Source organism: Pecten maximus, chromosome 6 (genome assembly GCF_902652985.1).
Source record: "Pecten maximus chromosome 6, xPecMax1.1, whole genome shotgun sequence".
In the NCBI taxonomy this organism is placed as follows: Eukaryota; Metazoa; Mollusca; class Bivalvia; order Pectinida; family Pectinidae; genus Pecten; species Pecten maximus.
Window position 1 is genome coordinate 14,486,844 of NC_047020.1, and position 26,022 is coordinate 14,512,865.

General features: G+C 36.5%; 1 protein-coding gene across 2 annotated transcripts; it reads left to right on the forward strand.

Moving 5' to 3' along the window:
• Window positions 1-8,559: 8,559 nt before the first annotated feature.
• LOC117329053 lies at window positions 8,560-21,364 on the forward strand. 2 transcript variants are annotated; one of them, XM_033886749.1, is made up of 8 exons: window positions 8,560-8,680; window positions 13,268-13,435; window positions 13,731-13,933; window positions 14,148-14,245; window positions 14,897-15,010; window positions 15,944-15,980; window positions 16,896-17,470; window positions 17,759-21,364. In XM_033886749.1, the coding sequence occupies exons 1-8, from the start codon at window positions 8,591-8,593 to the stop codon at window positions 18,025-18,027; spliced, it is 1,554 nt and encodes a 517-aa protein (XP_033742640.1). In that variant the 5' UTR covers window positions 8,560-8,590; the 3' UTR covers window positions 18,028-21,364. The 2 variants fall into 2 exon arrangements, with proteins under 2 accessions (XP_033742640.1, XP_033742641.1); XM_033886750.1 differs by having other exon boundaries at window positions 8,625-8,680; window positions 13,273-13,435.
• Window positions 21,365-26,022: the final 4,658 nt, after the last annotated feature.

Genomic DNA, 26,022 nt, shown 5'->3' on the forward strand with positions numbered 1-26,022 from the left:
AGGGTGAAAATCTTACACTGGTGAAATTGTTGATATTCCTGTCCAAGGTAGGAGAAATAAATATCTTTCACTTGATAAGTTCTGGCTAGAAAACAATGCCATGTCATTATTTAAGTTTTATTGACTATGTTTCTATTATCATCATTTTGACCTTAGTATTACAATATACAATACTTCATTGCATTCATATTCATAAGTGGGTGTGTTAATCGACTAACAAGGCAATAATGTCATAATAAATTGTTGTGTTAATTTTAGTATGTTTAAAATATAACTTATGACGCGTACATAGGTTAAAATACGAGCGGTTAATATGACTGGCATACTGTTTAGACGTAATCATAAGCTCATCTTGTAATTTGATGGCGTTTTTATTAAGTGCTGCTCAAAATGGCAGTATATATGGATAAGTTGTAATGCAAAAGCATAATTCAGGACGTATCTCTTAGTTGGTACTACTATGGAGTCGCGTCCTGGATTGGGGATTAATAAGCTTACTGGGTAAAACTGTCTGCCTAGAGGAGTTCGTATCTTCTGACTTCGAAGCTGCTAGTCTAACACTTGTTTTACAGTATGTTGTTTCATTTGGCGCCAAAACAAGTATCAAGGTCGAACAATTTTCATATGATTAAAACTATGACTTGATCGATCGCCGGAAATGAGACGGTTCAATTGGTTAGTGTGACAGTCTAAAGATCAGAAGGACTAGGTTCGAGTTCCGGTTGTTATGGAAAATTTGAATTTGAAGTTACTTGGGAATTCGTTAATAATTTTCGCTATTGCTCATAATGAGCATTGAACAACAATGAATAACATGGGTTTTTTGATAATGGCAACGCTGTTGATTGATATAGAAATGTGTGGCAAAATGTTTTGATAAAGCCGTATTTTTTTGCGTGGAAATACTTTGAAAAAAATTAATGTAGCTCATATTGAGTATTGTGTAACATAGAAATATGTGTGGTGATATAGTAATATAAGGCCGTAATTTTGGCGAGGAAACACTTTGAAGAAACTGATGTTAGTCATATAAAGCATTGATCAAAATAGAAATATATGCGGTAAAGGTGTTCAAGTAACGCCGTGATTCCGGACGTGAATGATTTACCACATCGATGTATGTATCAAAATGGTTGGCATTTTAAGTTTGGAAAAACTATGATGAAACTGATTTCGCTCATTAAGAGCATTGGTAGAAAAAGTATGGAAATAGAGTATTGATAAGGGTAAGAAACTGAGGTTACTCATATTGAGTATTGCTTAACGTATCTTGATAAGGCCTTTGTTTAATGCATGAGATGACATTGACGAAACTTATGTTGCTCATAATGAGTGTTTGTAAACATGGAAATATGTGCAGTAAAGATGTTCTAGTAACGTCGTAATTTTTTTACGTGAAAATACGTTAACGAAACCGAAGATGCTCATATTGAGTACTGTTCAACATAGAACTATGTGAGGTATTTAAAGGGGTTTTAGTAACGCCGTAATTTAGTGACGTGAAAAACGTTAAGGAATCCGAGGATGCTCATATTGAGTACGGTGTAATTTCGAAATATATGAGGTATATATAAAGGGGTTGTAGTAACGCCGTAATTTATAAATGTGAAAAACGTTTAGGAAACCGAGGATGCTCATATTGAGTATATATTGTTCAGCATAAATAGAAAGGTAAGTATGTGAGGTAAGATGGCTTTGGAAGGTTACACTTTTGGACGCGGAAATACTTTGAACAAACCGATGATACTCACATTGAGAACTATCCAGCATTCAAATTGTGTGACCAAAAGGTGTGTGGAACAGTGATTTCATTGGGTCGAATGTAGGTCTTAACATTGTATAGGGAAAAGTGAGAATCTCGAGTGAAATAATGATGAAATAAAATATGTTTATTTACATATATCTTTGTTCAAATTCATCACAAAATAGCGTATTTTACCCTGTGATACATGATATGCAAGCTGATTAGTATTGTCCCGAGAGGACAAAAAAATTGTGTTCATCTTAATGTTTGTCCTTTCTTATGGTCACCTAAAAGCCGTAATCTAATACCTATTAGTTTTCGCCCTTTCGACCCAAAAAGATAACACTTTTTCTTGATGCTTGTTCGTTGCACATTTTTTCTGTACTGCGTCAGTAACTCTTTTCTAAAATCTATAATCATTGGACAAAATTGACTTCACATTGTCAAATGTTTAGTGTGTAATATAAACTGACACCTGTATAACGCTATGTAGACCGTTGTAAATGTTAATTTATTCCAACACTTGAACTGTTTGAATTGAAAATACTAAATACGAAAAATAAAATACATGTACAAATATTGACCTTTCCATGGTGAAAGGGCAACAAACCGAATGGACGATGTTTGAGCACGAAAGTTGAGGAGGCTAATAATCGCAGTTCCGTGTAACAATTCTACTCATTTTTTCTTTCGGAGCGAAAAGATGAATGGAGCAGATTAAGCAAAATTAAGATCATCCTGTCGGAGAAAAAGACTATTTAAAGAAATAAACATCGTCCCCTCGCAAAAGAATTGTTTTCAGTGCAATGCAATCAGGAGGTATCAAATACTGTCACTTCGGGCAAAATGCTAAAGAACAAGATGCATTTATCAGACATAACACAATGTACACATAGTTAACTACACGTATCACGTGTTTACTATACTCTATCAGTAGTAAACAAACATTGTTGCGGAGGAGACTAAGACATTGGTATGTTGTATTGACGGATACTGGTATCATTAATTGATATATCAACGTTTAACTCTTAGGAATCTGTTTCGATATTGATAGGGATTGTACCATGTATTCATTGCATCATCACAAATAAGATAACAATGTACATATTCAAATTCGTGTGTTTAGATGTCTAATTTTACTGCAACGTCACAATTATTCACAAAACTTATGGTTACGTAATCAGGTGATGGTGTATGCTTAAAAATACTACATAAAATGTGAAAATAAGAATGTACTAATTGTTCAATATTTCTATGTACTAACCTGTTGAAACAGAATAAATTTTTTCCCTTGAATGAGATGTCTTGCTTTATATATATACACCGATATATATTTTAACTTAATAGCTTAAAAACCAGATGATGCAACTGACAGAAATAGATCCGGCATTAAAAAATCATACTTGTATATAATCAAAGTTCAACAACATATATATCAACCTACGACGAAGCGAAGAACTAATAGCTATGTTGTACACTGGTTGTAACTTGATATGAAAATTAGCATCTTACCTTTGTCAACGACTTTATTAACCTATTACACATATTCAACTAGAATTGGTAACATAGCGCAATTAGAGAGAGTGTGAAAGCGAATGTCAAATCTAACTCAGATAACAGCTGATTGAAATGGTTTAACCTTAGACATTACGATATTCAAAAGAATGATAGGGGGTGACCGAGGTCGGACCGTCTGTTTAAGAAGAATTTAACTTTGGTGGCCCGACATTTTAGCTCGAACTAATGAGATTGCAACAAGCGTACAATACCGCTTTGCTAATTGCTAGTTTTTAATAGTTAGTTTCGTTATATATCTCCATCAACAATCGGGCCGTAAAGAGCTACGGCTTATTGATGCACGTGATCTATGGTAGAAGATCTCTTCTGATGGCAGAGATTACGAGATCCTAAAAATATACTCATACAAAACCTTGTTCTTCGAATATCTCGTATCTTAAAACAATCCAAAATAACATTACTTAGGATTCCGAGCCATGTCGGAATTAAAGGCAACGAACTTGTTGACCGCCAAGCAAAACATGCCATAAACAGATTTCAAACCTGTAACAAACTTTATGAAGTACAATCGATACTTAAAACATCCACTCCAAAAAATAATCCTCTCTCGGCTCCGTACCGGGCACACATGAAAGAAATCGATCTATTCTATAGACTTTGATATCTTTTACCTTACTCTCTTTGACGTTCTATATATATCACAAAATTCACATAATCTATAAAATAGGAATGCTTTTAAACATGACCAATTTTATCTGATTTTAACGTAAAAACATCAAAACGATAGTATATTGTTTGGTCCTAAGTGACCTTTGTTGTCGATGGGCCGTAAAATACAAACAAACAAATCACCTTAGTGTCAATACATTTCGATGTTAATTCTACCATTACGATATTTCCCCTATATATCGTATTCAATAGATATCACGTGATCGATTGTGTGACCGCGTATTTGTTTATTATATATAACCTGTCTGCAACATATGATGCAATACATGGTAGTACGTTGATGACATCAGCAATGAAGTATTACACACGGCGGAATTGCGCCATGCCTTTTCATTATGCGAGACTGAAATACTTTTAACGGTCTAGTGTGTAGCCCATCATAATTCAGAAGGTTGTTTAACAATTAGAGATAAAAATGAATAAATAAAAGCAATGCATTTGTGACGGATGTACCATTGATATTTTAAGTTGTAAATATTGTATATGATAAGATACAAAACTATAAAAATTACTTTCCTCATTGCTGCTACCATAGCTTCTATCAAATAGCCGATACTTGGATATTCGTTACATCATATGAATACGTGATGACATAGCCATACTTACTTAGATTACTTGATAGCTCGCTATAGAGAACCGGTTGCTGTTAATGATATGCATAGGTAAAAGGAAGGGTAAGTGGCAGCCAAGCAAGTGGTTTACATCACAGCCAATCACAAAGAAGATATGTAAATAGAATCGTGCCAATAAGAAACTTAGATCGCGGGAACGTTATACTTAGATGTCCCACGCCTTATGTATCCCCAATGAAGTAACAATTGTATTCCCACGTTTGAAAAATGCTACCCATGTAGATATTGACACATATTTATCTCCCTGTCGATTTTTGTATCAACAAATCAGTGTCAAAATACTAGTGTAGATGTTCACGTCAATGTTTACGTGTATGAACCTATCATCGCACATCAATAATTTTGCAAGAGTTCTTGGGCATGAAGCACATGTGATTTGAAATTGGCGCCTTTGAAATTACAGATATAACTACAATTACAGGCATATCAAATTATCTTCTATATGTTATCAACATCACAATGGAAAGGAAACCGAGGTGTGCAGCCTAATGCAAAACAATGTGTTAATATACAACAATCAACTCTGCCGCGGCGTTATATTACTGGTAGATAATACACTTTGTGTGGGATGTGTAGATCGGGTATCTGTTTTAACTTCCATCTGGTTACCATCGGAGGCTGCAAATACGTCCTTTAGTCAATGTTTTGTTATAATTATCATTTCGCTGATATTTGTTTAAAGAATATGTTTTTGACTGACCAAATTTCCACCTGATAATGTTTAATCCCATGTTCAGGTTGACAGACCACACAAAAAGTATTTTCTCTTTTTTTCCACCCGATTCATTTCAAACGTAATAGGATAGACAGGTAAATCGTGATCTTAAATTGTTTGTGCTTCGACAGCATTTAACTTTGCTAGACCACTCTGTTATACAAGAGTAAAGCTGAAATCATATATTCAAATAGTAATACACATCATATCATATCCGCTAAATTTATCGTGAATTTCCTCTGGAAGCACGGCGGTTGCCAAACGTATTTTTCAAGCTTGAAGGCGTTATTAGTTTTAACTTAAATTATCTACACTTTCCGCTTCTTATACAAGTTTGAGTACGAGTTTTACACAGTACTTCGTTTGTTTTGAATAGATTAACCGAGGACGTGCATCAGGGTTAAACATTTTATATAAATAAGATACCTCTCTCCCTATCACTGTACAGCTGTGTCGGGGTCGTTTAAAGACTATAAAATGTAATTTTATTTACATAATTATTTTTTCTTATGTCATAGTCCCATTATAAATAAGTTAAAAACTTTCATTGACGTCATTAAGGTTCAAATAGGGTCAAGCCTCTTTTGTGTAAATTTTCACGTCTCGTGTGTTGCTTAGCAACACGAAATGGCAGATAGATCTGTCCCTTTGAGAAATATACTAACATAATTAACCTACTCTAGGGACAGGGTGGGCGGGTGCGAGATTTCACTACCTGGCCGTGACGAAACGTAGCAATACACGATAATATCTGGGATATGTGTGTAGACAAACGCAATTACTCTGATTCTAATGTGTAATTGTACAGGTTGTAATTCTTAAATGTTTCATACATTAACATTGTAATAAACCATGTACATGCATCGGTATGATAATGTTATCCGAACGGCTAGGGGTTAGGTGCCGTAGATCATGAATTCGTTCCCCGGTAAGAGCACGATCATAAAATTGTCTTTCTGTGTTATTTGTTTTAATTAATTAATAATTATTATTATCATTACAGGCTTTATTTATTCTTGAAGACATATTGAGTCAATGCATTATTTACATATTAGTTAATTAGAAATACGACAGGTTAAGTTAAAATGATAATTGGATACACAAATATGTAATACATGTAGCTGTAAATAGTTCATTAGTAATATAATGATGGTCCAAATATCACAGTTGTATTATTTGAAATTGGTATATTGCACTAGTATTCCAGTTTCCTGGTAGCCTGATCAATCATGCAGAGGGCTCTGCTTCTAATTATGAGTTGCTGTCCACTAATGTGCCTTTTAAAATCCAGTAATTTGTAGTTATATATAAAATAACATACTGCATATATTTCGCCAATTTAGTATAAACAAATTATGTTCACTCTTTGTACATACGGGATCACATACATCACATTTGACGATAATCCACAACGGGCTGTTTCAATTGGATATATAATACCTTAACTGCAAATACACACCGTTGTCAACAAGTTAAGACTTATAAATACTGATATTTTTGTCTCAATCTTTCCGCCCAGAAATACTTGATACTGAAGTAAAGTGTAATATATAATTTTTTAAATACCTGTATTGCAGTATTGAGCATATTCTAAATTCAATAACCATTAGAATTTAAACTTACTGGTACATATAATGGAAAATATCTTAATGCTGCATGTGCAGTTGCAGCCTGGTTTTGCTACCCGTATGATAAATCAATGACACTTTAATGGCATAATTAGTTTTTACTGGAATTCCTCAAATGTTCACTGGTGTACAAATATTGTTGTAGGCAATGGAATGTGTGATGATATCGTCTGCAAAATGCGACATGAATATAATCATATGCATAAGTCGTTATCTATGGCAATCTTCGACAACGCCCAAATAATGATTGTTAGTGACTCGGTACACGAGAAGGAACTAGGAGTGCCACGCCCTCTGTTGCTGGAACAGACTAATCAGTGTATCAATGATGACAATGCAAAATGTATACAATGTAAGTATGCTTGCAGAGATGCCATACTTAAACGTAGATGTCAGCTGTCTTTATCCTTATAATCATTGTTACAGAATACAACACTGCATTTTAGTGTAATTTAAATCAAAATATCAATTACAGATTCAACGTAGATTTATAACCTCATATTTGTTTTCTTTATTTAAGCATATTAACTATCTAAACATTGGAACAAACGCATACGCACAACCACAAAGTTATATTTGAAGAACAATTGAAAAATATTCAGAAATAATGCTGACAGATAACAAATAGAGGATGGACGATTGTCCTGATTTATAAGATAGTGATGAAGAACATAGGGAGGAGGATTGCCAATGACAATTCATTGTGTGTGTGTGTGTGTGTGTGTGTGTGTGTGTGTGTGCGTGTGCGCGCGTGTGCGTGTGCGCGTGCGCGTGTGGGTGGGTGTGCGCGTGCGTGTGTGTGTGTGTGTGAGTGTGTGTGTGTGTGTGTATGTGTGTATTTGTGTGTTTATGCATCTGTCCCTGTACTGTTTTGCAATTATGCTATAAATGATGAGAAAAAAATAATGATTAAAAAAATAGATATTAATTAATTGTTAACTACGGTTACACTGGCTTGAGTAAAACAAAATGTTATACAACAATATTTGGTACTGAAATGGTGTAATTATATGTTTGATGGCTAACAACATGAAAATATAGGAAACTATACTACATTGTCGATTTACATTATAATCAACGTATATGCTTTATATATGAAATGATGTTACATATATAAAAAGAGAGAGAATTGTACAATGTAAAAAATAAAATAAATATTAATTGAAATAAATAGACATATTGCATTTCATAATGTGTATTATATTCTTGTTTATCACGTGATTTTATATTATTTTGATTGATTTTTTAGAACGGTATGAAGTCGGTCGTGTTCGTCGCCTGTTTCCCTTCGTATCACAGCGACATTGTGTGGTGAAACGTCTGTCCCGACCCCAGATAGTGTGACCTAGATATGACGCACCAACTTTACACGAAATCACACAACATGTTCTCATTCCCATTAAGAACTCTATTTGAAGGATATCTTTTACGTGTATACAATAATGATATTACTAGAACACAAACATATCGATGTATCCCTATGTCTAATAGACAGTAGTAAGTCTAACCCCAACAAGTACGTGGTATTTCCCCACTGGGAATCCCCGATGGCGTGATTCATACAACCATTTCAGCCAATCAGAATAAAGTGGCATGATGTTTACATGATCAGCTGTTTACCTTAATGTATATAGAAGTTTGCTGCAAAAGAAGCTTTTCAAACTATACCATCACTTTCTTCATGAGATGGAAGTCATTGGGAATCTTCGATAAAGTAAGTATGGTATTGTTAAGATAATGTAAATGATGCGTTGCATAAGTGATGCATTACTTGAAGTATCACCATGGCAAAAATGCATGGAATTGTATACGAGAATCTGACAAACTTTCAGTCTTTATTTTCATTTGGTATTAGGAATAAACTATACCTTCATAAGTAAGTCATTTTTCTTTTAGGTTTCAAAAGTATTGTAAAATGTGTGAATTAAAAGTTGACAAATGCATATGTTATTGAATTTAAATACATTTTTTGTATCTTAACATATGTTTATATGTTTATATGTTTATAGAGAGCAATCATATAGATAATTCGGTTGACTCAAGGCAGAAACCTTTTTCTGTAAATATTTGTGTCATGTTTCTCCGATTAAAGAGGGTGTTTTTTTCTGTTTTTGTTTTTTTTAATATTGGGTATTAAAAGCGGGTTGGTTTGTTTAATGAAATAAATTCTTCTAAATGATCAAGTGCACTGTCGTTTGTTTATGCTTATGTTGGTAACAACGTATATTTCAAATAATCCCTTTGAAGGCATTTCTTTCAATAAAACAATGTATATGATATAAGCAATATTAACATATATTCATGTTTGTGCACTGGCCCATGCAGCAGCGCTAAGTAAGGATTTGCCGACAGACTGTCTCTAAAAATAGAAATGACTGGCGGTCTCGTGTTGTGCTAGGGTTTCTCAGGTTTATCAGCTTGACGAGGTCCTCTAACTGTGAGCACTTGACTACAATATGTATATCAAAATAGTTTCTGTAAACTAACCTGGCCAATGTTATGCAGTGCACGTAATGGTATGATAGTGTATAGTGTCGGGAACCTATTTCATGAAGCAGCGTCCGGCGTCCGTCCAGCGTGCAGTGTCCGGCGTCCGTCTATCAACATTTTCTTTCAAAGATATTACAAGGCCAATTTAGCGTTTGATAAACAATTTAACCTTTGAACCTTGGTGACCCAGATAATGACCTTTGGTATATATTCAAAGTGTAATATGATATGCATACGAAATGTATACGATATTGATCGACATTGAGTACTAATTTGACCTTTGACCCTTGGTGACCCATATAATGACCTTTGCTACAACTCATCACTGTTATAAGATATTCTTATGACATGTGCACGTTATTGGTCGACATTGATAAAAATTTAACCTTGACCTTTGGTAACCCATATAATGACCTTTGCTATAACTCATCACTGTTATAAGATATGCATATGACATGTACACGATATTGGTCGACATTGATAAACAATGTAACCTTTGACCTGTGACCGTTGGTGACCCATATAATGACGTTTGGTATATATTCAAACTGTAATATGATATGCATATGAAATGTATGCGATATTGATCGACATTGATAAACAATTTAACCTTTGAACCTTGGTGACCCAGATAATGACCCTACAACATACTGACCCATTTGCATACTTTATTTTTAAAATGACCCCTGTTCCATATTCAACGTTGAAAATGGACCCCACGACATACTGACCCATTTCCATATCATTTGCTAAAAATGAAACCGGTTCCATATTTAATGTTGAAAATGGACCCCACAGCATACTGACCCATTGGCATATTTAAGATGAAAAAAAATGACCCCGGTTCCTTATTCAACGTTGAAAATGGATCCCACATCATACTGACCCATTTTTATATTATATGTTTAAAATGACACCGGTTCCATATTCAAATGTTACAGTGGATCTCGGTACATGTATATGAAAAAAACAAAAACAAAAAACGAACGCTTAATAGGACAAATCGTTGATCCATGTCGATGAATATCATATATATGATTATCTTTTTATTGTTTACATTTTAACAAAAGGTCATTATATGGGTCAAACAATGTCAAAGGTAAATATCGATCAATATCGTATACATTTTATATGCATATTTTATGACAGTTTGAAGATAAACCAAAGGTTATTATATGGGTTACCAAAGGTCACAGGTCACATCGTCAATCAATGTCGATCAATATATTGTACATGCTACATATATGCATAACTTATATAAGTCATAATTCATACCAGTGGTCATTATACGGGTCACCAAAGGTCACATGTCAAATTGTTAATCAATGTCGATCAATATCGTGTAGTTGTTACACGAATATCTTATCATAATGATACATTTTACCAATGGTCATTATATATGTCACCAAAGGTCGAAGGTCAAATATTTGATCAATATTGATCAATATCGTATGTGTTTATATGCATGTCATATTTCAGTTTGAAGATATACCAAAGGTCATTATATGGGTCAACAAGGGTCACAGGTCAAATTATCAACCAATGTCGATCAATATCGTGCACATGACATATGTATATCTGTAAACAGTGACAGGTTATTCCAAAGGTCATCATATGGGTTACCAAAGGTCACAGGTCAAATTGTCAATCAATGTCGATCAATATCGCATAGATTTTACATTATATCATATTACAGTTTGAAGATATACCAAAGGTCATCATATGGGTCACCAAAGGTCACAGGTCAAATTAACAACCAATGTCGATCAATATCGTGTACATGTCATATGCATATCTGATAACAATGATGAGTTATACCAAAGTTCATTATATGGGTCACCAAAGGTCACAGGTCAAACTGTTAATCAGTGTCGATCAATATCGTATACATTTTACATGTATATCATATTACAGTTTGAAGATATACCAACGGTCATTATATGGGTCACCAAAGGTCACAGGTCAAACTGTTAGTCAGTGTCGATCAATATCGTGTATGTGTCATATCAATATCTTATCATAGTTATAAGTTGTACCAAAGGTCATGATATGGGTCAACAAAGGTCAAAGTTTAAATTGTTTATCAATGTTGATCAATATCGTTTACATTATATATGTATATCACATTACTATTTGAAGATATATAAAAGGTCATTATATGGGTCACCAAATATCGAATTGTTAATCAATATCAATCAATATTTTATGCTTGTTAAATTGTATACAGACTTGTATCTTATAACAGTGCTGTTATTCAGAGCAACACATATGTGGCTCACTTTTCAACGGGTTCCGTTTTCAACAGGCTACTAGTGGAAAAGAGAGACCTGATGGGGTCCATTTTCAACAGGAGAGTCAGTTTTCCACGGCGTCCCGGTTCCATTTTCAACGTTGAAAATGGAACCGGGTTCCATTTTCCACGGGGGTCCATTTTCAGCGTTACACCGGAAGGGCGGGACCCAGTATTTTGCAAATAAACGGTGTATCTTTTCAATGATGAACATTTTGTTTTGACATCAGTAAATAAAGTTTGTTAAAATAAACAATAAGTCAACCGATCAAAAGTACTGATCACCGGATCAAGGACCAAGGGATATTTTTCTATCTTTTCACAAATAACGTTTTATGATAACATCACAAAACAATTTGCTTGAAATTAATCACTGAGTCAACTGACTACATCGTAAATGTTCAAGTTGAAGGTCAAAGTTTTAGTATGTCCAACGCTTAAACGTCATTTTCAGGGTCAAATTTTGTATCTTTTCACTGTTGAATATTTGCCAAGACAATATTAAAAGATCAATTTCCCTGGCTCAAACTTAAAGGGCATTTAAAGGTCAAGTACGATCTCTAACAATGGCCATGAATTAGATCAAATACATCTAAATAAATAAACCAATATATAGCGATGGAAGGGAACAAGAATCGCATCAATGACGTACATCCTAACTCCTATTTGCATTGTCAAACTTAACCTCAGCGATATGGGTATATGGCTTCTTGATGATTGTGGGTGATATATATAGCCACACGACAGAATGCATGCTCACCTGTCACTATTATAGTTTACTTTGACATTTCTTTGGAACCAGAACTAGATCCCAAAATGGGAAATCTACTTGTTGTATAACTTAAGAATGCTATTGGATTCCAGGTAAGCGATACATGTCTAATGAGCCTTTTGTTTGTAAAGCATATGGTATAATTTGCTTATGTGTTGAAAGGTTGTGTAATTGATCAGTAAGAAATAATTCTGTGCATTAAGTTGTGCTTAAACGTTCCTGTTTCATGTCCTTTGTAGAATTTGTTTAATATCCCATTGCTCCCAGTTATTCATCTTTTTCAATAAAACGGTTTAGATAGATCACTGAAGATAAGTGGAATTCCTTATACGGAGATATACCGCTATACCGTGTGGTAATAGTGAATTATGTATACGTGTTAGTTAGCGTTAACGACAATGCATGTTACTCAATCTGACAGGCCATTGAAATGACGTACCGGGGACGATACAGAAAATGATAAAACTGTGACTAAGCTTTGATAAAGACTGCTGTTCAGGCCGCGTTTTGATTCGCTGATATTACCTTGCGCAAGAGTGTCTCTGAGTGTGTCCATTTAAACTTCCTTCTACTGTGTTGATTTATGTGTAGAATCGGTGACTTGTGAGATATTACCATCGTAAGCATATACAACGCATCTCTGTAATTTTATATACTTTTTACAACTTTATTTCGAAACAATCAGCAACTGATGTTAAAATAAAGCAATTATTTTCTACAATTTCCCGATTTTTTTCCCTTCGAATTAGCTCAGGATGGATTATAGAGCCTTAATCTACATACTTCTCATATCTACAATCGTCATCGCGGACTATCCCCGAGTTCCCTGTTTGGCGGAGAAGAATCGGTATTATCACAAACAATTGAAAAAATGTCGACCCTGTGACAAATGTTTACCTGGTGAGGAAATAGACCTGGTAAGTTATTGTGATTTGGTTTATTTACATAAATATTCAAACTGATATATGTGTTAATATGTGGCCAGCTATGTGCATCATTGCGATATCAGTTTCCTATGCTAATTGATATCTTAGAGTTAGAATTATAGATTCCTATTCAAGACAGCGTTCTCTGTTGTTTAATCACATTTGTTTTTAGAATTTAGGTATTACATTCAAATGAGATCGAAACTTGTTTTTTTTAATATTTAATTATGAACTATCATATGCTTCAAACTAAAGTTTACGTACTGTGTCTTTGCGTGATTTCCAGACGGTACAGTTAGAAGTCAGTGACGTATACGGTGCTCTGAAATGCAGGCCGTGCAAACAATGTCCTCCAGGAATGTATAATCGTCGACGTGCATTTAAATGCAAACCATGCCGGAATTGCACTGATGCCGGTAGGAGTATAAAGACTGCGTGCGCTCCCAATAGGAATGAGGTCTGCGGGAGACGTATCAAAGACAACACAAGGTCAGATATTACCTGAGTGATTAAGTCTAGTCGTTATGGTTAAATATAGCTTAAGGCTCCTTTATTGTAAGATAATAATAATTGTGTTCGTTATACTTTAAACGAGAAATAAAGTTCATGTCGCATATCCAACTTTGTCTTATAAATTATTCTTTCTGTTTCTCACCATGAGGAACAGACATTTTTATGTTCGAAAATTCCTATTTTCAAACAGCACACCTGAATCAACCAAATTGTTACCAAGAGGCCACCCTGGTGCAAGTGACCATGTCAACCGGGAGCGCACATTTAAGGCAGATTACGTTAACAATGGTATGTAACAACAACTTTACTTTACCAGTTAAAGAATGGCATTTTACAGTTTGTAGATTACTTTTACCTTACCGCTTGGCCGAGTGGCTAAGGTGTCCCGACACTTTATCACTAGCCCCCCACCTCTGGGTTGTGGTGGCCGAGGGGTTAAGGTGTCCCGACACTTTATCACTAGCCCCCCACCTCTGGGTTGCGAGTTCGAAATCTACGTGAGACAGCTGGATTGCCACTTTTGTAGAACGTAATTTGGCAGAGTTATGACCCCTTGATTAACGAAAAATTCGGTTTTCTGCTGTTTCCATGCGGTACTTTCCATGAGTATTATCCGATTGTCATAAAACTTCGTAACATAGTTATCGCCCCAAATTTTTTATACATTTTGGTAATGGCAGACGTGAATGAGGAGTCTTGCAAAATCTTTTTTTTTTCTATTTTCCGTAATACAAGTTCAATAAAAGATCTTACTTCTGTATAAGGCTTTTTTCGAGTTTTAAGCAATACCTTATGGCTGAACAGAATTTATCATTTTGTCTAGCTATAATGACATGTTTCCTCCTTACCTCAAAAATCTTTTCCTACAATATGTCAGAAAAGCAGGGATATAAATTCCACGAATTTGCTTGTTCATAATAAGCATTGTATCTGTTTCAGGACATACGTTCCTTAACAGCCAATACCATTCCCTCATACCAGCGTTAGTAGTACCACTTGTCCTGTTTACTGGCGTAATCTTGACAATTGGTATGGTACGCTTATACCCTCGAGGTGAGTAACTGATTAGCGGTATGGTTTACTTCTACCCTCGAGGTGAGTAACTGATTAGCGGCATGGTATACTTCTACCCTCGAGGTGAGTAACTGATTAGCGGTATGGTATACGTGTACCTTCGAGGTGAGTAACTGATTAGTGGTATGGTATACTTCTACCCTCGAGGTGAGTAACTGATTAGCGGTATGGTATACTTCTACCCTCGAGGTGAGTAACTGATTAGCGGTATGGTATACTTCTACCCTCGAGGTGAGTAACTGATTAGCGGTATGGTATACTTCTACCCTCGAGGTGAGTAACTGATTAGCGGTATGGTATACTTCTACCCTCGAGGTGAGTAACTGATTAGCGGTATGTTATACTTCTACCCTCGAGATGAGTAACTGATTAGTGGTATGGTATACTTCTACCCTCGAGGTGAGTAACTGATTAGCGGTATGGTATACTTCTACCCTCGAGGTGAGTAACTGATTGGTGATATGGTATACTTCTACCCTCGAGGTGAGTAAATGATTAGCGGTATTTTATACTTCTACCCTCGAGGTGAGTAACTGATTAGCGGTATGGTATACTTCTACCCTCGAGGTGAGTAAATGATTAGCGGTATGGTATACTTCTACCCTCGAGGTGAGTAACTGATCAGCGGTTTGGTATACTTCTACCCTCGAGGTGAGTAAATGATTAGCGGTATGGTATCTAGCACAATGATAAATGAAATGGCCATATAATGAAATATACATTATAATTAACGGACACATCTTTCGCAAATAGAAATATTTATCTCAAAGATGAAAGACTTGTATTCAAAAACTCAGTTTAATGAATTATTTGTTTATTTTAAAAACAGTCTCTTTTATGTTGAAAACAGGCAATATGCATCATGCCTCTTAAATGATGTTATTCAAAAATATATATTTTTTCTTGTTATAGGAAAAAATCGCTGTCTAACGTGCCCAAACAACATAATGTAAGTAAAATCTTCATTTGTTCCTTACTACCATAGCGTCCTGATTTCCTCCACACATATAGTTACATTATCAACCCTCATCTTACTACCATAGCGTCCTGATTTCCTCCACCCATATAGTTACATTATCAACCCTCATCTTACTACCATAGCGTCCTGATTTCCTCCACTCATATAGTTACATTATCAACCCTCGTCTGACTACCATGGCGTCCTGATTTCCTCCACCCATATAGTTACATTATCAACCCTCGTCTTACTGCCATAGCGTCCTGATTTCCTCCACCCATATAGTTACATTATCAACCCTCGTCTTACTGCCATAGCGTCCTGATTTCCTCCACCCATATAGTTACATTATCAACCCTCGTCTTACTACCATAACGTCATGATTTCCTCCACCCATATAGTTACATAATCAACCCTAGTCTTACTGCCATAGCGTCCTGATTTCCTCCACACATATAGTTACATTACCAACCCTCGTCTTACTGCCATAGCGTCCTGATTTCCTCCACCCATATAGTTACATTATCAACCCTCGTCTGACTACAATGGCGTCCCGATTTCCTCCACCCATATAATTACAATATCAACCTCGTCTGACTACCATGGCGTCCCGATTTCCTCCACCCATAGAATAACAAAATCAACTTCGTCTTCCTACCGTGGCGATCTGATTTCATACATCTGTATAATAACATTATTAATCACGAAAACAAAAGGACTGGTTAATTTTAGGACCAAACTATCATTGAAATTCCTAGATGTGAATATTGCTTGCGGTAAAAAAAATTCAGCAGTTTTTCAGTATATCTTTCCTTTTACGAATCAATTCTGATAGCTTATATTCGTTTTTCGTCACGCAATATTTTTTGTTCTAATTATTACTTTATATTATACATATATACGCAGAGGTGACACCCATCCTATAATGACTCATTCCAACGCGGAGAGCACCAACTCCAGTGTTGTGTCAGGAATACGTCATAGTTATCCACATCGAAACCATACAAGGAACGGGATGACGGGCAGCGTTAATACCACAGCTTATCACCAAATAGGTGACAATGAAGACACCTCAGATACAGAAGATCAAAACAGGCGTCACCAAACGAATAGCACAGAACTCTACCGACATACCGTAATCAGAAAGGATGATTCTTTGTCACAATTACATACAGAAGATCAAAACACACTTTACCAAATACATAGTAAGGAACCCTACCGCCAGACAGTAATCAGACAGGATGGGCATTTGTTACATACAGAAGATGATAGCTATGAACTTTTTTCTGATGTTGAAGAGGATGTTCCCTCGTCAGTGATAATTGACAGATCAAATAGCCCGACATTAACGACAGATGCAGTTCAATACATGGCAAGAACTGATCTAAGAAAGTGTCTACCTCACAAAGATGTCCCTAACAATGAGCAAGCCTTAGTTGCCCTGCCCGGACACAGCAAATCAGCAAACTGCAAGATTGACGGTAAAATAACACTTACAAAAGAATAGAATTGTTGTAAAAACTGCTGCCCCTTTTTATTTATCGTCATCATCGATATCAATAAAAACAAATAAAAAACAGCATGTAAACAAAATTATTTTTCTAATTCAAAATCGATTAAACGATACCTCAAAAATAGCAACAGTACCAATAATTTTATATGAATGAAATTATTTAACTTGTTAATTCCTTGATTCCACCTGTTCGTTGAATCATAATATACTTTGAATAAACAGTTTGATTTAGTTATCTGAATTTATTTATTTACAGGAAAACGCAAAAATGAGGTAATGGAGTATGTACAAAAACTGTCGAAGTATATTGCGACGGATGACACCTATCGCCAGCTAGGCCGACACTTGAATGTATCGACAACAGATATCGACATTATAGAGGCAGATTATGATAAAGTCCAAGAGTGTGCATACAGAACATTACAGAAGTGGAAACAGTGTAATCCATACGGTAACATTGACGATCTGAAGCAAGGTATCTGTGACATTGGCAGAAAAGACATATTGGACAAAATCCCAAGTTAGCAAATCGTATATTTTGTAATACCGAATGAGGTTTATGTGTTGGCCTGAACACTTATCGCATCATCAAAATGTACAACGGGCACAACTACTTAATTAAGATGATTTTGGAGTAGTGTTTGTCGTATTCATAGCAGATCTTTGTAAGGAGTTCATTTGTATATGGGAATCGATATTGTTAATATTCCTTGTCGAGTTGAGAGGATTTTGTCACCGAGAGTTCACAATGTTGATATTCATGGCCTAGAGGAAAGGATTTTGTCAATGAGCATTCGCATTGTTAATATTCCTTGTTCACGTGAGAGAATTTTGTCACTGAGGATTCCCATTGTTAATATTTCTGGCTTGGATGAAGTTATTTTATCACTGATAGGTCACAAGGTGCGATTCTGTTACTAATAATAATAATACTATAATACTAATAAGAGAAATGTTACTGGTAGCTGTTAATAATTTTGGTCGAGACAAGAGGATTCTGTTTCGGATATCTCTCAAATTTAATATGGCCAAGATGCGAGGATTTTGTTACTGATAGGCCACAATATTAATGTTCTTGGCCTAGATGGGAGTATTATGTTACTGATAGGCCACAATGCTAATGTTCCTGGCCTAGATGGGAGTTTTTTTAACTGATAGGCCACAATGTTAATGTTCCTTGCCTAGATGGGAGTATTTTTTACTGATATGCCAAAATGTTAATGTTCCTTGCCTAGATGGGAGTATTTTTTTACTGATAGGCCACAATGTTAATGTTCCTGGCCTAGATGGGAGTATTTTTTACTGATAGGCCACAATGTTAATGTTCCTGGCCTAGATGGGAGTATTTTTTACTGATAGCTTTCAATGTTAATGTTCCTTGCCTAGATGGGAGTATTTTTTACTGATAGGCCACAATGTTAATGTTCCTGGCCTAGATGGGAGTATTTTTTACTGATAGGCCAAAATGTTAATGTTCCTTACCTAGATGGGAGTTTTTTTTACTGATAGGCCACAATGTTAATGTTCCTGGCCTAGATGGGAGTATTTTTTACTGATATGCCAAAATGTTAATGTTCCTTACCTAGATGGGAGTTTTTTTTACTGATAGGCCACAATGTTAATGTTCCTGGCCTAGATGGGAGTATTTTTTACTGATATGCCAAAATGTTAATGTTCCTTACCTAGATGGGAGTTTTTTTTACTGATAGGCCACAATGTTAATGTTCCTGGCCTAGATGGGAGTATTTTTTACTGATATGCCAAAATGTTAATGTTCCTTGCCTAGATGGGAGTTTTTTTTACTGATAGGCCACAATGTTAATGTTCCTGGCCTAGATGGGAGTATTTTTTACTGATAGGCCACAATGTTAATGTTCCTGGCCTAGATGGGAGTATTTTTTACTGATAGGCCACAATGTTAATGTTCCTTGCCTAGATGGGAGTTTTTTTTACTGATAGGCCACAATGTTAATGTTTCTGGCCTAGATGGGAGTATTTTTTACTGATAGGCCAAAATGTTAATGTTCCTTGCCTAGATGGGAGTTTTTTTTACTGATAGGCCACAATGTTAATGTTCCTGGCCTAGATGGGAGTATTTTTTACTGATAGGCCACAATGTTAATGTTCCTTGCCTAGATGGGAGTATTATGTTACTGATAGGTCACAATGCTAATGTTTCTGGCCTAGATGGGAGTATTTTTTACTGATAGGCCACAATGTTAATGTTCCTTGCCTAGATGGGAGTATTTTGTTACTGATAGCTTTCAATGTTAATGTCTTTGGCCTAGAGGCAATGATGTCTTTACTGAGACTTATCAATGTTGATATTGCTGTTTCAGAAGAGATGAGAGTATCCGTTACTGGTTGTTTTCCTTTCTAATAACCCTAGTCCAAATGAGAGGAACCTGTCACTGTGAGTTTCCATTGTTTGCTTTTCGACAGATAAGGAGAATTTTTCCCGTAGTGCAGGTTGTTATCTTTAATGTTCCTGTTTAACATGAGAATATTAACTTGAGGAGAGGTGTCCTTGATGGTTCCTGGTAAGAGAAATGTTACTGATAGTAACAAAGTTATCAGGTAATCATCTGTGTATTGATTTTATTATAGCAATACACTATGTAGATCTGATATATACATAACTATAACTACAACATTTAATGAATCATGATCTGTCCTTTAAAATCATACACGATGTATATTCGTTCATGGGTTGTGTTATGTGTGACTTTGATTATGAATGTATTGCGGACGTGTTTGTAATAAGTTCCATCCTCTGTTGAGGTTCAACTGTAATATGAGATACTGGACATTTTTATTGATGTTATTCTTGTAATTGATTTCATACAATTCTATTGACGATAATCATGACAAACATTTGAAAGTGGACTCTACACATGATGACATCAACCAAAGATTTGACAAATAACTGAAAATGGGTTCAAAATCAAGAAAAACAAAGAAGGGATGGTTGAATGATTATATAAAGTGCAAGTTTGTATGCGGGTATAATTCAATCCTTTTTTTTCTATCTGATGATGTGTATATTACGGGATGAGGTATGTATATCACTATCTTTCAATATCACTCCTGACATATGAAAAATGATATCGTGGTATCAACACTGTATAAGAGGGTCTGGATCATTAACATCATTCCCTTCGAAATGGATCTATGTGTATGTTGTAGATCATACTCATATGTGATCCCATGTGATGTGGTGGCGTCAAAGGTTGACAGCTATCTAACTTGGGAAATAATACCTTACTGCCATTATCCACCGAATAATACAAATTGAAAATTGTACCGTGACACAAAAAGTACATATTCATTTATATCTTGTACTTACCGTGTTAATCACCAAGAACCAATATGTTTTACTGGTCCTATGCTTAGTGAGCATCACAATATAGAGGATTAGTTCTAAGACACTGTAGGAGCTAAAACGAAGCTGCTGTCCAGCCTTTGAGATTTATATCATCAAGATTCTTTGAACAGACTTTGGTATAACACAAACATTATTTACCTATTTCTATTCAAATACATCCTTATTAATCCGAAGAAAATGTTTCCTAATTTTGAACAAACATCAAATCATAGTAGTTAACTGTAGGAGGAAAATATCATGATTGTATTTTCTTCCATTGTAATAAAATGCTGAATGACAAATTACACCTTATCAGTAAATTATAATATAGTGAGCTTTCTGCCTGTGATATGGCCTTCCATTAATTATAGTTAATGTGATAGACTTTATAGATTAGATTGTTAATCATTCATGCTGTTTACATCTATTTTTTATATTCTTTTGTTAAGATTCTTTGACATTGTTTTGGAAAATAACAATAAATTATATAACGTTTTAGTTTGCGTTTTGTTGTCATTTCCTTAGATGCTGGAGTTTCACATGCGGCACTCATCACTCGGTAGATGAAAAAAGGTTCTCTACAAAATATTACAGATAGTATAATAAATAACATTACAGGATAAAATTGACTAGTTACGATCTGGGAGTAGCATTTTAGTCTGTCGAAGTAGACCCAATGAAATGAATTAAATGGTAATAGCATTAAGTATATTTCTCGCCTAATGTTAAAAATTCATTCCCATACTAATCAGAGGCAACGAAAACCCTAACAACATCTGTTCCTGTTCCGGTATAGAAACAATAAATCAAATATAAAGGATATGTCTATTCGATTGACCTGTGAGATGAACATTGATCATCGTAACTTTATTGATCCCATATTGACAGAAAAAGAACAGAAATAGAATCTATACCTAGAAAATATCGTACGATACAAACCATAAATATCGTTATACCTTGGGAAATAAAACGGAAGGTTTACTGTTATAGAAATAGGAACAGTTTAGTTATAGAATGATATTAATCATAGAAATTCATTCTTCGGTTGCTGTAGAATGCGACATATTTGACTTTTTCTATGCTGCAGTACACATAGAGACAGTTATTTCAACTGTGGAGAAAATGGACTCACAATGAAACAAACCAATATAATATAATAAAATCATACAGCATTTAACTGTGGTAATTGTTTGGTCTTTGCCCAGGGTGTGGTTATTTATACGAGGCAGTCCAGTAACTAAAACAGTGAACAATAACGACCTAGAATATGCTCCCGGACCTGGGAAGTTAAATGACATAATCATTACCTTACGATCTAGAATATGCTCCCGGACGTTACGATTTCTGATAAAAATAGAAGATTGCACTGAAAACTTTGAATGAATGTAAATACACAGAGACATCCAAATCGGTGCACACGTATACCGTGGAAATTATTTACGGGAGTAATGTAGAACACAGATTCCACAAGCAAGAATGGAATACATATCAGTCTACCATCTAATCAAACCAGCACAAATATATCCATCGATCTGTACATAGAAAATATTCCTTCATCCGGAAACCAGGTGTAATTAGAGAAATGTAACTTCAAAATTGTAAGATATTTCCCAATCAGACATCATGCTTGAAGTATGCAATGGACATATGTTCCTTATTTATTCCAATGCCAATGTAGTATAGTGTCTTAACGTCCCGGTTATTACGTGAAAAACTACAGTATTTCAGATTCAATTTAAGTCGTACATGTAAGTTTATGTTCTCAGATGTAAACGTTTTGTGTTATAGTATATGGTAAGCTGAAAATATACATAAGATTTACAGACACGGAAAAGATGCTCTTTGAAGACTCTGCTTGACGCGATTCCCTTCCACTGACGAGCGATTCCCATCTTTTGACGAACGATTTCCATCCTTGACGAGCGATTCCCATCCATTGACGAGCGATTCCCATCCATTGACGAGCGATTCCCATCCATTGACGAGCGATTCCCACCCCTTGATGAGCGATTTCCATCCCTTGATGAGCGATTTCCATCCATTGACGAGCGATTCCCACCCCTTGATGAGCGATTCCCATCCCTTGATGAGCGATTCCCATCCATTGACGAGCGATTCCCATCCATTGACGAGCGATTCCCATCCATTGACGAGCGATTCCCACCCCTTGATGAGCGATTTCCATCCCTTGATGAGCGATTTCCATCCATTGACGAGCGATTCCCACCCCTTGATGAGCGATTCCCATCCCTTGATGAGCGATTCCCATCCATTGACGAGCGATTCCCACCCCTTGATGAGCGATTCCCATCCCTTGACGAGCGATTCCCACCCCTTGACGAGCGATTCCCATCAATGACGAGCGATTCCCAGCTCTTGACGGCTGATTCCCATCCCTGGCGACCGATTCCCATCCCTTGAGGAGCGATTCCCATCTCTGACGACCGATTCCCATCCCTTGATGAGCGATTCCCATCCCTGACGAGCAATTCCCATCCCTGGCGAGCGATTCCCATGCCTGACCAGCGATTCCCATCCCCTGACGAGCGGTTCCCATCCCTGACGAGCGGTTCCCATCCCTGACGAGCGATTCCCATCCCTTGATCGGCGATTCCCATCCCTTGACGAGCGATTCCCATCCCTGACGAGCGATTCCCACCCCTTGACCAGCGATTCCCATCCATGACGAGAGATTCCCATCAATGACGAGCGATTCCCAGCTCTTGACGACCGATTCCCATCCCTGACGACCGATTCCCATCCCTTGAGGAGCGATTCCCATCCCTGACGAGCGATTCCCATCCCTTGATGAGCGATTCCCATCCCTGACGAGCGAATCCCATCCCTGACGAGCAATTCCCATCCCTGACGAGCGAATCCCATCCCTGACGAGCGATTCCCATCCCTGACGAGCAATTCCCGTCCCCTGGTGAGCGATTCCCATCCCTGACGAACGATTCCCATCCCTTGACCAGCGATTCCCATCCTTGACCAGCGATTCCCATCCCTGACCAGCGATTCCCATCCTTGACGAGCGATTCCCATCCCTGACCAGCGGTTCCCATCCCTGACGAGCGATTCCCATCCCTTGCCCAGCGATTCCCATCCCCGACGAGCGATTCCCATCCCTGACGAGTGATTCTCATCTCTTGACCAGCGATTCCCATCCCCGACGAGCGAATCCCATCCCTGACGAGCGATTCCCATCCCTTACCAGCAATTCCCATCCCCTGACGTGCGATTCCCATCCTTGACGAGCGATTCCCATCCCTGACCAGCGATTCCCATCCTTGACGAGCGATTCCCATCCCTGACGAGCGGTTCCCATCCCTGACGAGCGATTCCCATCCCTTGACCAGCGATTCCCATCCTTGACCAGCGATTCCCATCCTTGACCAGCGATTCCCATCCCTGACCAGCGATTCCCATCCTTGACGAGCGATTCCCATCCCTGACCAGCGATTCCCCGTATTATTACCTAATGTCCATACGACACGAGTAAGCACGAGATATGTTAAGACGATAGCATTGGCAAGAATTCTTAGTAAATGTAAATGAAATATGATAAGCCAGATGGTTTCGATATCACTACTCTGATTAAACCTCAGAAGTTGGAAACGTTCCATCGGCAAGAACAACAAACTAAGAAAGTTGATTTCGTGACTAATGCGTTAGTATAATAAAATTACCTTTGACGCATTTTGAAGTACTTAGTTGTACGGCACGCCCCTCTGAGTCATAGTTATCTCTGTTAAGTCCGGTTACATCATATCAGGACAACTGTTCCACTGACATACATTTTGTGATACTGCTTACTTCCTACAGCTCGTCATTAAGTACTTTCGACCCTACAGCCGTCATATCGAGCGTGTGTTTGTCTGGTGTACAGGCATTTAAAAGTGAACCACCCCCAAGAACATAAAAAAGACAAATTTCAATTAAAAATATTGACCTTTCTACCTGAGGCTCAAACACAATAATATAACGTCATTATTTAATGCTCGTCGTTACATCTATGGGATGGATATATGTAATTAGCCTTGTTCCGCTGACAGGTTACAATAATGCATTGGTGAAGACATCGTCCCGTACTAATCACAGACAAAAAGGAACCCCTCCACTATACATACAAATGAGATTTGAATAATAAATTCTATTCATAAATATGGGATTCTTCACAAAGATCATAATACCCTAAAAGTAAATCGAAAGCAGGCTTGATTTGATGTTGGGAGTAATAGTTATGCTACATACATGTTGTGTGCATAAACTTCGTAATCTATGTAACAGCTGTCAAGACACTAGTGAAGACAGGCATATTTAACATTTGCTACCTACTTTACTTAGGCCAAAATACGGGGAATTGTTCCTTTATAGTTCTAACGCCTGTCTTCTTAATTGAGCTTTCTGGGTGCTAATCTTACCAAACACATAACTTTTTATTAAACCAGAAGCTTATAGACAATATTAAATGCATATTCATGTAGTGCAATTGGAGATATCTTTCCTTCTCATGGACTAGCAGATATACGAAATAAATCATGAATGGAAGGAACACTTGACGTTAAAACAAACACATTCGTCAACGTATTTCCACCAATTACTTAATTTACAAAAACGTGTGATTTGTGGATGAACTCCGTCCATTATCTGGAAGCTGTCAAGTCAAACATTATTTTTACAAATAGTTCCATGTATAAAACTATTAATAGCACAAATCCAGTAGCAGGTAATACGTTCGTAATTTTGTTATCGTTGCCAAATTTGTTTGGTCTTAATTTAGGCCGTGGTTAGACTATAGGCGGTCAGTAACGAGAACGGGAAAACATCTAAATAGCACCATTCAAGGTATACGTAAATGACATAAGCTTAATCAATATTTTTATCATGTTCTTAGATTTCGTATTTTGAATGCAGTTCCTGATCAGTCAATGCATATGTATAAAAAGGGCAACAGTTCAGAAATATGCAAAGTATTTAGAGTCTTTCTGATATAAATTTAAAACTAAAATGTATCCGTTCTGGACAGCATTTAACTTATTTTGACAGTGTTTCAACTTTTTACATAGGATACTTCCTGTATCAAACCGCCGTCTATCGGACTATGGACGGCTGATACAGGAAGTTGTGTGGGATCTATTTCAGTCCGGGAAAAT